The following is an 18105-nucleotide window of genomic DNA, read 5'->3' as shown; positions in this document are numbered from 1 at the left end:
ATCAACAGTTAACTTTAATAGTTAAAGCAAAACCTAAAGTACTTTTAATTGCTTGAATTTTGGAAAACGTCATCTTGTGAAAATAAAGGATGGTACAATCGGCCAAATCGCATTCCCCCTCGTCGGCTAAACCGATGATGTAAGAGGGGAACGCGGTCTGCTTTCGTTTGCCTAGGCTCCACCTTGCCTCGCTGAGCAAGATATGTGTGTGGCAGCCCGATAGGACAATAGGGTACCATCCCAGCTCCAGTGGCCTTTGTATGCGAAAAGAAAATGAGTAGTAGGCGCTAATGGCCACAAACGTCGATGCGCCAGGAAAAAAAGAAGAAAAAAAAATAGTGCTTATTAAGAATAGAGAACGTCTTGGTCAAAGTTTATTTTATTGCCTGCCTCAAATCACCCTAAAATATATTGAAGTTAATTTGAGCAAAAAGTGAACTCAAAAAAATTACAGACTTCTGTGCTGATATCGTCAAGCTATTAGCTGTAGAAAATGGTATCTGGAAAGTAGAAAAAAAAGTGGTCGTTTATGAAAATATTAATCTCAAACTCGTTTGTTTTATTTTGTGAGGCACATATTTATAATTATGATTAATTATTATTTGGAATGTCGTTTAAAAAATAATTATTGGGAATGCTATTATACGTTCAGATGTGGTTAAAATATTACTATTGGATATGTTATTACATAAATATAGAATGTAATTCTATTAATATGGATTCTAAGTGGTTGAATATTAATTTGTATATGTTTTGTATGATTTGTAATATTTCAACTCTCTTGCTAACAGAAGTAATTCTTATAGCATTAAATTAATAACAAAATGTTTTTCTGAATGTCGGCAAAAAATTAGATCAGCACTTAGGTACCTCTTAGATCATTTGCCATTTTAAAAATACGCGCATTTAGTGGTCAACGTTTTTCAAGAATTTGTTCCAACAAACTTCAGCAATGGTCTTAATGTGGCCCCCTCCAACTAAACAAATTACCATTAAAAACAAAATAACTTCAAAATCCAAGCCATTTCAATATAATTTTTTTAATTATCTTATGTGTAGAATACCTCTAACAAGAATTTAACAAATTCAAACAAGATAAAAGAAATAGGATCATCTAGATTTTTTAGAGTTGGATTTTTTAGCTCAAAATAGATTTTAAATTAACAAATTAAAAATTAATAAATTATTTATACAAATATTATTTAACAATTATCTGTATGTATATGACGGGAAATTATCTAAAACTGACCATGTTAAAGCCTGATTTAGAATAAAGAGAAGCAAGCTGTGTTTATAGTTTTGATATTGTAAAGTAGAAGGTTTGTTTTGCGGAAGGCGTGTATTTTCAAGAGTTTTAAAAAACTTATTATTTGATCATATTGTTTTATATTTATCTACTTCACAAATTAATGTGTTTTTTAAAAATACATTGTTTTTTATTTAATTGTTTTTTAAATTATTTTCTTTAGTTTAATTTTTTAAGAAAAATATATTATACTTATTTATAAATTAAAAATAAAAATAATGAGTGAGACAATGGATAAACATGTAGATAAACCAGAATGTGAAGATTGTTCAGAAGATTCAGAAGGTGCATTGTCTGCACTTTTGCACAAATTAGCATCTGTAAGTAACACCTTTTGTGTAATAAAAATTGTGAACCTACATTTTAAATATATGTATGTGCTATTAGTTAATTTTTTAGACAAAAAATATCGGAAATTGGGCCTCTCCGATAACGTTTTCAGTACATTTCGCTTGTAATTACACAGGTAGTCCTGTGGGGTAAAAGAGATTTTGAGGACTAATCTTTAAAAATTCATATCACACAAGAAACATGTAGGTTTTTATGTTTGAAATAATACAATACGATGTAACAAAAAAGGAATTCTCCTCTTTCATTTAAAAAATCTCATTTCGATTACTTTTTATGTATGTTTTTTTAATGTTCAAAACATGTCCATTATAATTAACCGCTCGCAAAGCCATCTCTCTGCCAGCTGTTGGATTCCCCATATATTACTGTTCCTACTGTAATCTCAAAAAAACTCCTGCATATCAGTTCGTTGTTTGTTTTTTTACTTGAGGTGTACTATGGTCTGGAAAATAAAAAAAAGTCACATTGAGCAAAATCTGGACTATAGGATGGATGTAAATAGAGTCAATAATACTGACCATTATTATTATTTCTCTTCTGAGTAAAATTCTATCTGTTGATTGCAGTCAACTTCTGATGTCGATCGGGAATGTCATTAATGACGATTTAATCCTAAGTATATCCGCCTTTCTTTTAGAAGCAATGCCAGAAGATTTTGTTTTTAAAGAGAAATTGGCAAACACTATTCTGGAAGCGGCCGTTGAGGTATATATACCCTTAATCTACTTATCTTTATCATAATGTGGAAATGACCAGCTAACGAGTTGGCAAGTTCTGCTGAAGAGTACTTATGGTTTGGATTTGATTCAGCAGCCTCCTGTAATGGCCATATGAACGTCTTACGCTTGACGTCCTAAACTTCTGTTTCATTCTAAGGTTGTATCGCCACTATTAATTTTTTGAAAAGAATCTTATCCTTTGATTTCTCTAGAGTTAGCTTAAACAACGGGAAGATTATTTTTTTGGGGGTGGACTAGGCCTTACTCTATTCAAAGGGCAGAGAGCCCATATAACGTGTCTAAAGACAACAGCTAAAGAACCAATAAAGGGTGTAGAGGCGCCTAATTGACATTTATTTCAAGAATTCGTTGATTTTTTTTGTGTATTTAATTTTAAGTGCCCTTGTATTTTTTTAGTAAGGTGTACCATTGCTGTGAGATGTGTTATCTTTAAAGGAATAAAGTATCTATTAAAAACTATTTTTTCAACATAATCCTTTTATCTTCAACCTAATTATTCAGTTCTTCATACGAGTTCTCGTATTCTATCATGTCTCGATCAATGGTACCATTTAAACTATTTTTATTTGTGTAAGCAACTTACATTTAATATGAAATTTTCTATTTTTTCAGGAGGATTTTTCGCTCATTGAGAAAAATGTTTTCAGTGAAGATGATACATGCACGTGTCAGTCATGTAATGAACGCAGGTAAGTGAGTTTCATATTATTTGTCTAGAGTGTAGGAAGCTTTTAGTTGTGGTTTTATTTTTAAAAATCACTAAAATTCACTAAGTTATTTGGAAAAGTTGAAAAAAAAATAAAAGTAAGTCTACCTGGATTTATTTATCATTTTTTTAAAACCTTATCTATTACATCTTAACCGTCTTTTCCCATAAAAACAAAACTCTTTTTTTTTTGTTTTTAAAACAAATATTCTTCTCACAATTAACATTTTGTTTAGCAATTTTTTGGACACTTATTTACCATTGTTTCCGTAAACTTATCGGGTTTGGAACCAATAGATAACCTTATATCGTACAGATAATTGACTATTACTTGCAAGTAACACTGTGCACAGTGTAACAGTGTATCACAGCAATGCCATTGAAGAAGCCCGCTCCTTGACAAAACCACTTTTCCCGACCTCTAACCTTTATTTAATGTTTTTTCTCAATAATAATCATAATAATAAGGGAGGGGATTAGCTCAGTGGTTAGCTGGATTGAAACGCAGAGGTTACGGGTTCGAATCCAGCTGCTGGCCCTTAGATTTTCTCTTCCTAGGGGCTTCTTATAGTTCACTGTCCGATAATGGACAGTGTTTTCTGTAACGAGAGAACACTGCCCTGAAACCGGCAGTGCACTGAAAAAAGCTCTGGGCGCCAATAACCTCAGATATTGATGCGCCTTAAGAAAATATAAATAAATAATCAATTTCAGAACCTTAGCTAAAGGAACGCTAGAGGAGTTGAAGATGATTCAATCTTATTGGTTAGAACTTAGACAGTATATTAGAATTGTATACCGGCTGTCGATGAAAGGATCTTTAAAATCAATTGACGACGATTATTTGGCTTATATGAAGGACATAGTTGCAAGGTAAGGTTCCACATATACTGAAAAAACCATCATCTCAGGTTTAGTCAATAGAGTCTGTGCGTTATTTCGGCTAATTTTATTTTTCTACGTGGTTTGTATAATGATCTTTGGAGACAGGCGTTGAAGATTTATACTAAGGTTAAATTAACAAAGGAAAGAGCAACTTCAATTTTTTTGCTTTTTATGTAATCGCCGGTAGTTGTTATTTGTGTCGCTAGATTTAGGAATAGAGTTTGTTTGTTGTCACATCAGTACAGAAAGCATCTTGAGAATTTTAAGCATGTCTGTACTTGAGTGTACGCTACGTGCCAATATTTTAGAAATTACCTTAATGAGTGCTCTTAAGTGCATTAAGTGCTCTTTTTGTACAATTTACGGATCTTCCAACAATTATTTAAAGAAAAACTACATCTCTCAGCTTCTTTTTAAAGGGCTAAATCTAAACAACCGATTTACCATCCATATAATGTTAAGAAGACTATTTCAGCATCTTCTAAAGTCTCCTGTCAGTACAATGTACTTGTCTGCTTCCATATAATATTTGTGGGCGTATACAATTATTTTAATAATGACGCACAGAGTGTAGACCCATCCTTTTAGGTTTTATTGTTTTTTTTTAAGTAAAGAAAACGTCCATTATGCTAATTTTTTAATTTTTGCGCGTGATCATTACAGATTATGTGAAGTATGCAATCCGCATCAATTATACCAACGCCTGGAGGCTCAGGTACGCGAGTTTGTGGTGGAGGTTAAAGTTCGACTGTTACAACTCATGGACCGTCTGGCCGACAATCCACAGCTACCGCGATTGTTTATATCAGGTAAGTTTTTAGAACTCCTTTTTTTGCAATAAAGTGCTTACAAACAAAATTACCATTTTCAAAGAAATGTCTCTCAATGTTGAATCCCTCGATGTTTCCATTTCTTGGACAACAAAAACTCGTGCCCTTCACTTTCAACTTTGGTAAAGCTATTACATTTTTTCTCGCGAAGAAAGCGTGACATCAACCGAAATCAAAAGGTAGTTGGAGGAAGGATATACCGAACTTCAGAATGGGCAAAGTGTTCATTCATAAATTTCTTTTTTTTCGATCTGATCGGGAGGTGTATAGTCCATACACGTGCTAAAAACAGAACTTATTCACTTGTCAGTACTGTACAGTTTTTGAGAATAGCAAGTTAGTTGTTGAAAATAAAGTAGAAATTTTGCGTATGCCAATCGGACAGGAATCCGTAATTAATAATACATCCATAAAACGCATAGCATCTGCTTTTTCTTAATTATTTGATTGCAACTGAAATTGCCATGCTTTCTAAATGTCCGCATAACCGTTGTTATTATTTTTTTCAACAACTTCGTATAGTACTTGATCAAGGAACCTTCCTTAATAGAACTGGCTGTTTGAAAAGTATATCATGTTTATAAAGACACACTGCCTAAATATTTATTTAATATAGTGTTAGTAAACATCAGACGTACACGTTGGGTTTATAACCCCGTGAAATTCTACGATTAGGAAAACTGCCATTTTTTAAAAACAATTTATACAATTCAAAACTGATCATTGTGTCTAGGCATGCTGGACCGTTATAATAAAATGATGAACGCAGCCAACGAAATCTCACCTGTTCTGAAACAACTAGAAGTGGATCATTTAAGCAAATTTAATTTAACCTGGAAGGTCTTAAATCAAAGATTATTCCAAACTAGTATTTATACGGATCTATTCTTTCAAAATAGTGTACCACTGTTCATAACTCAGGTAAGAAAATAATGTCCTTTATTTTCGCATATTATAGGGTGGCCAAGAGACCTTATGGCGCTTTAATGTCTAAAGTTGTAAATTGTAAGTTAAGTGTCTAAAACATCCACCGTTATCATAGCACAGCTGAATTCTGAGATATTACGGCGGAGATGATTTAGGGTCACGTGTGTGAGTGTTTCTTGTGCGACAACCTGTAACTAGTCTGTTGATTAAAACGTTTTCTGATTCATTCCTTGATGAAAAGAATAGAACTTCTCTAGTTTGGTTAAAACGGGACTTAAATAGGAAAAGTGTTGGTGAACCTTTCTGGTGCAAAATATTTATCGTTGGTTCCTGCTTTTTGCAGTTGTACCACACCAGTCGAAGATGCATGTTCAGATAAGTTTGTAAGCAGTAGGGGCCAAACATTTCTGTTGATTACGAAAAACGGACAGACTTGACTTCTATATTGCGTACATTTAGGACATAATTATCTCGGAACAATACATATATGCTCTTGAGATTTTTACTTTAAGGCTCGTCTAAATAATATTTAATGTAATTCTAGCGAGGTGCAAATCACAATTGGAATAATGCCAAGGGAGCCTGTCACCTCCAAGTTTTTCGCCTGTGTTTGTGAATGCCGTTTAACTGTCGGGTAGATTTTGGTTCACCCTTCAGTATTTCACAAATGGCAAAATGGCTTCAGCTCGTGTTAACAGTATCTTTCCCAGTTGTAGGGCTGTCATTTACCTTAGTGGGAAGAAGCTTCTTCAGTCACTGCAATGCTATATTTAAGAGAGATATGGGCATTTAACGACACTGATGATTTGGTAGAGATACAGCTACAGTTCGTGAAGCAAGTTTACAGTATATGTAAAAACACACCAAATGCTTTTGTAAGAGCTGAATTTGATATATTGCCAGTTAAAACTATAATTTTTAAATTCGTTCTTTCCTTGGTTGTTAAAATATTATTAATGCCTGCACACCGTCTGCCATCTACGAGTATCTGTTATAACTCTATGGCCTGTAAATCAAACTCTTAACTCATATTTAAACATAATCTTTTAGTTCAAACGAGTCGTTATCTCAATAGGTTCTCTCGCGTTTGTTGCTACCAATAATAAGAAAAAAAAAGAATAATTTGTGTTTACTTTTGTAAGTACTAGTATTGTATCAGTAGTGACATCCAGTATATACTTAGCTAAATTAACAATATGAATGTTCAGTTGTTCTCTAGGCGCTTCTCAACATTATCTAGATGAGGCTGTTCATTAAAAAAAGTAAAAAATAAAATAAAATAGGTTAATCAAAATTCGTTTAACTAATCTTAATGTTTTTTCTCATCGACTTCGGGTCATTAGCGCCCTACTGTCACTGTACTCTTTTATGTTTGTAGCCACTTTTAAGTTTGAGCGCAAGTCACCAGGCGTAATCCACACATCCCCTCCTGATCATCAGCCTAATATACGAGGGGGAGTGTGGAATATTATTCGTGCCATTTCTTATCTTCAACAACTTTATTTGCAATTGTTTTGTTGTGGCTTCATTTATTTTTTAAATATGGGCGAAACCAAAGGCATTTTTGAATCAATTTTTTTGTCTTTTGTTTATTTTTAATAAGACGTTGCCAAAGGAGGTTATTTACTGATAAGTAAATTAAAGGGGGTGTGCAGTACTTTTAACAAATGTTCCTGCACACCCTAACTGCTCTAAACATAATGCCATGGGGTTGAAATACTTTTCTACACATTTATGTTCTAAAACTACTAATTCATATTGCACTCTCGCCAGTAATACACTCACACTAATAAATACATTCAAGCCAATATATGCACACACAAATAAATACATTCATTCTAAGCATTCACGCAAGGGAAAAGTATATATTCATTGCCCCTTAAATTAATTGGACTAACCTAAAAGGGTGAAGCACTCTATATTCCTTCACTCATGTTTACTTTTAACCTAACTTTTGATATACAAATTTATTCCCTTCGAATAAGCAAACAATCTTCTTATGTAAGGAGAACCCTCTTACAGAAAAGCGCGTTTATCGTGTGCTAGGCCTACACTATCCCTACATAACCGTAATGTCTGACACTCTTCCAGCAAGTGTGCCACTGTTAGCCTTTCGCGGCATCGGGAGCACATTGATTTTCGTTGACCTAGAAGGAAGTGACCTTGTGTTATACGTGCATGACCAATGCTAAGACTGATTCACAGCGTGTGTAATTCTCAACCAGAGCGTTTTGCAAATGTGGTTTAATAGTCAGTTTTCCTGCTGTGTGGTCCCACTTGTGGTTCTTGTCATTTTCTTTTTATAATACGAATCTCAGTGGGACGCACAGGGATGACATCTTCAGTGGATGCAGACGCGCGTTTGGCCGCCTTGTTCGCCCGATCATTACCAGACTTCCCAATGGGGCCAGGCATCCAGGCGAATTCACCCCTTATCCACGTGCGCTCAGTTGTTGGGGTATCTTGAAAATATTGATGACGTAAGCGTCTGCCTTGTACCCGGATGCGTACTGAGGGAGTGACTCTTAGTTGGACACTCCCTCCTATGTATCCGACACTTCTTACTCCATTGCTTATTTTAATTTGGGTCGGAAATCGTAATAATTATTTAGGATTTCTAATAATTTTTTCGATAAATAATGAGTAAAATATCCTTTTTTAATGTACTGCTAGATCCATGCGAATGCTAGCGGAAGGTAGACAAAAGTGGGTTTTACGGAAAAGGAATAGGATTTGGAAGTTGAATAGGAAGAGTTGGTGCGCTGGGTCCTGAAAAAGATTTATTATTATCCATAATAATCATTTTGATTTGTCAAGGTTCGTGGTCCCGCCTACACGGACGCGCGCAAATGATTTCGGTCGGTGCCCTCGTGGCTCCCTTCCTAACCCTAGAAATGTCTTGAGGAAGGATTCCCTATCCGCTTTTCTGATGTAGGGCGGTCTTCCAGGTGGAGCACTCGGGTGAAACCAAGGAAGGCCAAAGACATGTGTTGGGATCAGTCACCCGCAGGTCGCCGTCTCCCTCATGCTCAGTATACTCTTTTCCGCTCTAGTCCCTAAGCCACGCTCGCGAGGGAGAGATATTTATACTCTGACTCTCAATGAGTGTGTGTCCTTGTTCGTGCACTGTGATTAGTCGTCTGTAGATGTGAGATGTGTAGGGGTTGCTACGCAAAATAATAGTAACCAGAATCTTTTGAACCCTTTGGTCACTTCATTTAACCCCAAAACCAGGTTAGGTTCAAGTGTTATTCGTTAAGTTAGAATTTGGTATTAAATTTAGGAATTAGGCAGATTTAAGTTGCAATAAATTGTAAAATAATTGTAAGAATTAGATAAGTTAGTTAAAGCTGGTAGGTTAGAGTTAGGCTATAGCATAAAAGGGTTGGTGCGGCAAGATAAAGAAGGCTTTGGCTGGTGAAGAAGAAGCGGTGGGGAGAAGCATGACGAAGAGGTGAAGAGAGGAAACGAATAGGTTATGGAGGGGAGTGATATCACTAGGTGATGGGTGGACGGACGGTGTTGGTTGGCCAACCGTCACGACTGATGTGAATCGCTGCCATATTCATACTTCTACTTACTGTACGGGAAACCGTGAAACGGCCCAGCCGTATTTAAGGGACTGGAGAGTCTAGAAACGCAGACGAGATTCGAGCCTGAAGAGAGAGAGAAAAGGGATGCCCAACACAGGGTGCTCTGAATGTGGGAGCTAAACCGAGCCATTAACTAACGTCAACTAACCAGTTTTTTTTTTACCTGTGTATTTTTTTGGAGACGTTATTAGTGATTATTGTAATCATTAGTATTTAATTATTTTTTATTATTACGATTATTATTATTTTGACTTACTAACTGGGCCCTTAATTTATATTTCGTTCATTTAACATTATTTTCTAATTAAGGTAATTTCCTTTTATTTCAAGAAATATATTTATATATTTTATTCATTTGGTTTTACCTGGTTTAGGGCATTTCAATTTTTGTTGTAAGGAATATTTCTTTTTTATTTAAATGTAAATATATGTATATATGTTGAAGTTACAGTTTTTTTTTTCATATGTGAATTACCCTATCATTGTGTAAGAAGGTAAGTGGAGTGACCAAAGAAGGTCAGCATACAACAGAGAACGGTGTAGTTATGGGATTAGACCCCCAGCTCACTTCATAACAGTCACCCAGGTTCGCAGCTTGCTGACCGCAGAACTCCTCACTTTCTTTTTATTTATTTTTTCCCCTGTTTCTCAATCGTTCTTTTCATTTCTTTCTATCAGTCCCCTTTTCTTTCCAATTGCCTCCTTAATTTTTCTTGGCTGGCGTAACCCCTTATAAGATTTAACCTGTCCGAATCCCCCACCTCCATAAAGCTAGCAGGCACAAAGTTACTCTTAGCTAAAACCACTTTCCGCGTAGAGAAAAGAAATTGAAAATTGTAGTTCAGCTTTAGCTGCCTTAAGTTTCCTTAAGGCGTAGCAGGGTATGTGATTTGAGTGGCGAGAAGCTCGAGTATGCCGGCAGGTTTGCTAATCCCAAGCAGCTGCGCACAACTGCCTCTGCAGGCCCTATTTGAGTTGTGTGAGTGTTAAGAGTAATGTAACATGGGCTCGTGTTGTTAGATTGGGAAACTGCAGGGATGCCAAGCTCCCTGAAGAAGTCCACTTCCCATTACGGGGAACTAATCTTAATGTAGGCCATTTGTACATCGATAACTCATCCTATTGTTTGTTTATGGAAATGTGTGTTTAAGTTGCAATAGTGTTGCCCTAGGTAGTTTGCTACATTTTGTATTTGAATATGTCATTCTCGAGCCACTTAGAGATCATTATTTTGGCGCTATTGTTCAGCTAATTGCTTCAATACATTTACAAGTTTGTCCACGTGGCTATATGATCGATTGATAGCATTCATACTTTCAGAATAGTAGTTTCTTTTTACTTTCTGTGCACATAATTTACTTATGTGTTAATTTTAATTCCTAGAAAACATTTTTAATTTTCATTTGATTTATAATAACATGATTTCAACTGAATCAGTTTCATTCTCTTTGAACTTAGTTGTAATAGCAGCACTAAACTAAGGGATTTTATCATGTGTTTGTAATTTATTATGATAATCATAGCAATATAGTATATTTTGTACATGATTTGTTTTGTTTAACGAGTAAAATTCGTTTTCAGTTGAGCTCCGAAGAAAACAAGATGCTAGTGCGAGAATTCTTAAGTTTCGACGATGAGATCACGTTAGTTGAAGGAATGTGGACCGATGTAGAAGCTCGAATTAATCAATATACGTAAGTTTTTATTTTCGGGAGGAGGATAATGTGTATTTTGGGGTTTTTTACAATGTTATAAATCTAGTGTGTACGTGTTTTAAATACTTTAACTAGAATTACTTTAACGAGTTTTGGATAGTTTATGTTATCGTTTATGTATAAACTATCAAATCTTCATATATACGAGGCGACTTTTTTAAGTAAGTACCGTTTTGAAATTGCAGGGCAGTGGTCGCATTTGGCGCATGCGCGCTGGGTACTTACATCTGTTAGGAACAAACCAGACGATATTATGGAAACATTCGACCGCGTTTACGTTTGTTAGTGAGTATTAAATTGCCTCCGCCGACAGTGAAATTTGCGCTGTGTCTCTATTTCTTAGTACAAAAATGGAAAAGCGGCTAAAATTCATCGTGAGATCTGTGAAGTTTTTGGAGAAAACATTATGAGCAGTGGAATGGTACGGAATGGGTTAGAGCTTTTAAAGATGGCGCCTGAATGTTCATGATGTGGACGAATTGGGCGACCTTCAGAGTCATTAATGAAGATTTGGTGCAGATACGCTCAACGATTTCATCGTTATCAAATGAGTTTCCTCAAGTGTCAAGAAGTGTTCTCCATGAAAATATGACCGGACACTTAAATTATCGTAAGTTGTGTTCAGCTGATCATCGAAAATGTTGACTGATATATACAAAAACAGACGGTTAGCCAGTGCTTAAATTTCCAAGTTAATCCAGTGACTACCACCTGTTTCTGTATTTGAAGATGTATCTGGTGGCCACGATGGCGATGATAAGGTCAATACGACGGTGTTATAGTAGTTGTCTAATCAGACGGCAGACTTTATGAGGATGGAATTTTACGAAACGTTAAGTGCCACTTATGTAGAAAAACAGATTAGGGTATAGGCATTCATGTAAAAATAAAAGTTTTAAAAAAGTATACTTGTTTTTCTTTTATTTCAAAAAGGAACTTACAAAAACATGCCAAGTATATGTGTGTGCCAAAAATATGAAAACCTAGCAACCACAACAAAATTTAATGTATTTTTAATTTTATTTATTAAAACTGTCCGGTAGGACAGTTGTATTGGGTTGTCCGGAAAATAATGCAGGATTATGGTTTTAAAATAAAAAAATAAAAATTAATGATTTACAACTGTTTTTATTAATCAAAGTAATCTCCATTACTTTTTATACATTTCTGCCAACGTGTGGGTAACTTTTCCATACCCTCTGTATAGAATTTGGAATCCTTAAAATTTATAAATTCAGAAAACGCATTTTCTAATGTTCTTTGATCAATAAATTTTTTATTTTGAAAATAGCGGTCCAGGTGTCTAAAAAAATGGTAATCGGTGCGAGGTCCGGTGTGTAGGGCGGGTGTGGCAGAGTCTCATAGCCAAAGCTCCAACAATTTTCGGGAAGTCAAACGTGAGTTATGTGGCCGAGCGTCGTCATGCAACAGAATGGGCCCCTTTCGATTGGCTGAAGATGGCTTCATTATTGCCAATTTCTGATGCATTACTTCAATTTGGTTACAATACAATACAATTTGGTTGATGGTTTTGCCAGGATTCAAGAAGCTGTAATGAATCAGACCAAATGAAGCCCGCCAAACAGTAACCATCACCTTTTTTTAATGATTTGAGGATTTTGGAAAATGTCGTGCTGCTTCTCCTTTGTCAAGCCACTGTCCAGAGCGTCTGCTGTTGTCGTAGAGGATCCACTTTTCATCGCAAATCACAATTCTGTACAGAACAGGATCGCTGTTGTTTCGGCAAAGAAGGGCAGCACAAATTTCATACCGCTGATATTTTTGGCGGTCGTTTAATGTTTGAGGAACCCAACTTTCAAGCTTTTTCACCTTCCCAATCGCTTTTAGATGGTCATGGTGGTTGATTTGCTGACTTCGAGTTTCCCTGCCAGTTCTCGAACAATTGTTCTGAGATTTTCTTACACCAAAGCTCGGAGAACATCGTCATCAAGGGCAGAACTTCTTCCTCGGCCTTCTTTGTCTTCAAGGCTCAAATCTCCCTCTAGGAATCTCTGGAACCACCGTTGAACAGTGCACTCACTTATACTGCCTTCGCCCCAGACATCGTTGATGTTTCTGGCCGTAAGACGAATTCAAGACTGAAATTTCGTTTTAACTCCGTAATTCATATTACAACAGTAAAAGACCAACTCCAACTTTCCCTTTTTCTTTTTAATACGCGAGTGAATGTAATGATTATTCAGAATAAAGATAAATCACAAGAATAATTTAGAATAGAGTTAAATTGAAATGCCTTTTTAACACTAACTATGATAATGAGATATATCTTTTATTATTCTAACAGAAAAATATTTATGGGTAATAAAAGGCCAGCATAAGGGTCTGCGACATCTAATACATTCTAAAAATTATGATTCTAGAAGTATGAATGAAAAGTTGGGTACTTCCTGATTTGTGTACCTTTTGGCACTTAATCAACCCTTATACTTAACTTTTAAAACTGTAAGTTTGGTAAAGGGGATTTATACAGGCCAGCAAATATGTTGTTTTTTAACCAAAATTTATAACAGAGTATGAAATCAAATGATGCTAATAATATAATAAACTAAAAAGTTAAGTAACTATAGTAACTTTCCGAAACTTACAAAATTATTGAAAATCTTAGTATAATTTAAACTTTAGTAAGACAAAAAAAATCAGGAAATGTGCGAAGAATATAACTAAATGTAAGTAACTCTGTTCACCGTAATTTTTTATAACTGTAAAAAACAACCCAATTAAGACCTACTCACATCACAATTATCTCCTAAATTGGTGTTAAATACTTTTAGGTCCTCCTGCAAAAACCATTTACATCGTTAATATCCTTAATCAATCCAAAATCAAAGTATGATTCCTGTTCAGTCGTACACAGCGTTCTCTTGACGGTTCTTTTTATATTTTTTTCTTCTCTTTCTCTCAACTTTCCTGCTCTCGCATTTATGCATTTACCCGCGCTTTAACTTTTTCATTTCTTGTTCCCGCCAAATATTTTATTGCTTTGGTTTCACAAACAAACCTTCCCCCCTCTAATCCTGTTTTGACCATGTCGTCAGACCCTTTTGTGTAGAGCAGGGATGGCCTACGCGTGCCACAGTGTGGCACGGCGGAGTTTTAAAGGGGGCTTCAGACCTTCCGTTTATCTGTGCAGTTATATGTCGTAAATAACTGTGTGTAAATCTGCACATTAATTTGAACTGAAGGTGTGTTGCCTTCAGTTTTCTTCTCAGTTCCATCCGATTTTTCCTCAGTTCTCTCTACACTTTTGACATGTTCTTGTGTGTTCTAAAATAAATAAAGTTCAATGTTGAATCACTGGCATCAGGAGTTTCCTGGTTTTTCAAAAACATCAGTTCCCCCAAATACCACAGACTCGGAACATACACATCATTAGCTGAAGCACTGGATCTCTTTGATTCGTTTACTTTCTTCATCTTCTTGCATAAAACGGATTATAGGTTATTTATTTTCTTCACTAGACAATCATATGTAGCATCAGGCTCGAGAGGTTTCAGTTTTTCAATTTAAACATCATAGGCTGCCACTTTTTTAACACGTTTGGAATAAAATATTGAAATTATAATAATGTCTTCAGGAACTTTGTCAAAATCCGTAAGATTAATTTGTACCAACAAGCAATTTTCCAAATTTACCCGATTTGGCTTTCAGATACAGATGTAGGTTTTGATCAACATATGTTTGTAAACAAAAGTTTTCTGTTATGAACATAATGAAGTCAAAATATCTCTCAAGATTAACTGATATGCACTTAATTTTGACCTAAAATACCTAATTTTGTTAGCTTCTCCAAGAACTAATCCTAATGTAGTTGACTTGGTAAAAAAACTACAATTTCAAAAGCCAAATTAATTAAGTACTAAATGTTTAATAATTATCTAGAACTAGCTGTACCCGGTCACACGCTGGCTCAGTCTGGTTGGATGGACCTATTTCGGACGATGCAAGAGTCTACGTCATTTTGGGATCAAATTGCTGCCAGAATCAAACTAATTAAGAACGTTTTACCAATTCCTCCTAGTGCATCTAAGAAAAAGATTTCTCAACCCCATGCGAAGATAGTTTGTATTATTTGATCTTAAATGCCTTTTTGCTCAAGGAATTATTTGATTGCACATACGAAAAAAATCACCCGTGTTGTAATTTTGTTCACGACGCAAATCTACATCGAACGAAGCAGCAGTAGGTCGATACGGTGATGGTATTCCCGATTGATTGGAAACATTGTTCACGATTTCTAAGCACAAATCTTCAATCATTGCATATTTCTACTGCAAAACCCATGTTTATATTGGAATTTTCCTTGCGTATTCGACGGAGAATATCTTCAGCTAAGTGCGATTTATATTTCTCCTATAACTCTGTTGGAGATGAAGGAGAGCAGTGTGGTTAATATGATTGCAAACAATGCACGAATTTGATTTGGATGTGACGTGTTGCGTGCGTCATTAATGCCTACAGTGTCGGTCGCTCTCCAATAAATTCAGAGCTTGAGTACACAGTGGAAAGTGGCATGTGTAACTCCGCTGACAATTCTCAATTGTTGGATAGGGCACATTTACCAACAGCATGCGAAGAAAGAAGCATTATTCTTGTATGGGATGCACGATGTACAGTCTACCTATCGTAGTTTTTTTTAAATATGCCAAGTTGTCTGTCGACTCGCTCCCCTCGTTTGCGTCGTTCAAATGATTTTCTACTCGTATTCCATGTGTAATACGTAGGTACATACTTCCGAATACATCAGTGTTTTCGCAAACGAGTCATTTTGAAATAACGTGAGAAAGCAGTTAACATTGTAGCCGGCACTGAATCTACCATTCTCCCCACCCCTCCATTACCACAACCCAAATTTCTCAAATTCTTATTAGATATTTTGTAATCTTGTAATTTATCATTTTCCAATTATAAAAATATTAATTCATAATTTTATTTGAAAATTTAATATCACTATCAACATAGGTAAAATTAACTGCACAACAAAAATTATGACACAACACGACCAATAACTAAGGTTTTTTACAGAACTAACAGAGAGCTTATAAAAGAGTTGTACGAATGCTGAAACCGGACTCCCCAATTAAAAAATGAATAATTACATTAAATTTGTCAAGGCGTGAAAATCAAATTGAAATAGCTTTGCGATCAAACCCAGTGCCAATCTAATAATATTGATAAAAATTAATATTTACCAACCCCTTACATTCCATTATGAAATTCTCTAATTTAAATAAAACTATTATATTCAAATAAAACATATACAAGGTTACCTTCAGAATCTTACTTTTTAAGTTCTTTGAATTAGTCGTAAACCCCTATGTATTTGTTTTGAAATTAAATACTTTTTTTTTATTTTATTTTACGATTTGTTTTTTGCTGAAGTTTAATTTATAAACAAAATGTTTATTTCCAAGTTCAAGATATGAAATAACGTTTTTACTAGTACCAACTGAAGTTGGTAAAATCACGTAAACATAATGATTTTTATTAAATTTTTAACCTCTGCGATGTCTGCAAGTTTGGTATTAGGTCTAAGGTGTGTATGTATTTCAAAATGTGGTAGTATATTTATATTGATTGTTTTATTTTGTCTTTGAAAATGTGAAGTAATGTAATGCTTTTTTTTTAGGCGGGCTTTCGTCCAACTACCAAATTAGGTAGACGGAGGCGCCTAGCTTGCATACTTTACTATTAAATTCTCATATTAACGATTAAATAAAATCTAAGGCCTATACCGGGAATCGAACCCAGTACCACAGTACTTCATAGCTTTGCGGGCATCGCCTTTTTGAAAATGTATTAATTTAGTTAGAACTATTAAAAAGTGTTGGTAGAGAAAGTTTTATTCGTCCAAACAGATTTTTTTTGTCGCATCTTCTATTAATTTAATAATTTAATTATTCAAATGATGGTTTTACAGACAAAATCAAGCAACAAATTTGGCAAAACAAAGATTTTTAAAAGACGAATGGCATGAGTTTAAGGCATTGAGGAGGACACGCGATAAACTTTGTCACAAGTTAACTACGTAAGTTGAGTTTTTGTTCTTTAAAAGTACCACTTAGCGCATTGATTTTCTACCCCTTTATTATGTGTGGAAGCAAAAGTTTTTACTCTGAACAGCCATAAGTTCATACAGTGTTCAAATCTATCACCTATATAATAAAAAGAATACAAGCATAACCTAAGGCGAAATGCAGCCAAAAACATCTGTCAGTCGGTTTACTTGCTGTTCCACTCAGCCATAACCTTGTGCCTTTGATGATATGTCTTCAAGTGGCAGAAGAAGTTAGTAAGAGTAATGAAAGGTTGCGAGCTGCCGCGAAATATTTCCTGGCATAAAAATTCTCAATTCCTTGCTCAGTATTCTGTTAAGTACTTTTTTTGCTTGGCAGTCCATTGCACGAGATAACAAGTCAAAGGAATTTGGGAGAAGTCCACGTAAAAATATTAAATTGTTTTCCTGAATCTTCGTTTCAATTAGAATTGACAAAAAAATAAATATAAGGCTGAATTAATACAATTTTACTACTGAAGTTGCTACTCATAGAGTACGATAAATTATTACAAATGTTGGCTCTATTCTTTTCTATTTTGTGTTGAGAACAAAGTATATTTTTCACCATCTGCCTATTTATTTATCTGTCTAAATTGCCGCAGAAAATATTATGTATTAGATCTACCTCCTATACAATATTAAGGGGAACTGAAACTCTAATCATCTCCCTAAACTGCAGCAAATATTATATTTAGATGTATTGCGTGCGATCTGATAACTCGATACTGCTACAGTTATTAAAATATACCAGATCTATGTTTTAGAACTGAAATCTTAAGCGTATCTGTAAAGAACCCCAGGTCAGTATAGTGTGCAGATGATATCACCAATATAATATTAAAGAGAACTGCTAACTTGAGTTTCTTCTAAAGTGCTCTAAGTAAGTAGAACGTATAGATGTTCCACTTATAATATTAAAGGAGATAACTGCAACCTTATGATTCCATGAGTTAATGCATTTTTACTTATTTTTTAT

The 18105-nt window shown here is 34.9% G+C and overlaps 1 protein-coding gene across 4 annotated transcripts in view; it reads left to right on the top strand.

Moving 5' to 3' along the window:
- The first annotated feature begins 1280 nt into the window (after positions 1–1280).
- LOC141462059 (uncharacterized) overlaps positions 1281–18105 on the top strand; it is a 41056-nt gene continuing 24231 nt past the window's right edge. For 2 of the 4 annotated variants that reach the window (XM_074143646.1, XM_074143645.1), the window contains exons 1-8: positions 1282–1626; positions 2224–2362; positions 3010–3086; positions 3818–3976; positions 4652–4797; positions 5552–5739; positions 10920–11032; positions 16992–17099. In XM_074143646.1, coding sequence (XP_073999747.1) covers positions 2234–2362; positions 3010–3086; positions 3818–3976; positions 4652–4797; positions 5552–5739; positions 10920–11032; positions 16992–17099 — 920 coding nt within the window. In that variant the 5' untranslated portion in view covers positions 1282–1626; positions 2224–2233. Of the gene's footprint in view, positions 1627–2223; positions 2363–3009; positions 3087–3817; positions 3977–4651; positions 4798–5551; positions 5740–10919; positions 11033–16991; positions 17100–18105 lie in introns of all 4 variants that reach the window. The other 2 variants (XM_074143648.1, XM_074143647.1) reach the window with 2 other exon arrangements.

The sequence above is a fragment of the Rhodnius prolixus genome, unplaced genomic scaffold (assembly GCF_049639745.1).
Source record: "Rhodnius prolixus isolate KJV_2025 unplaced genomic scaffold, Rpr scaffold_12, whole genome shotgun sequence".
Lineage (NCBI taxonomy): Eukaryota > Metazoa > Arthropoda > Insecta > Hemiptera > Reduviidae > Rhodnius > Rhodnius prolixus.
The sequence above is the reverse complement of the archived record's forward strand: the minus strand, read 5'-3'. Positions and strand labels throughout refer to the sequence as shown.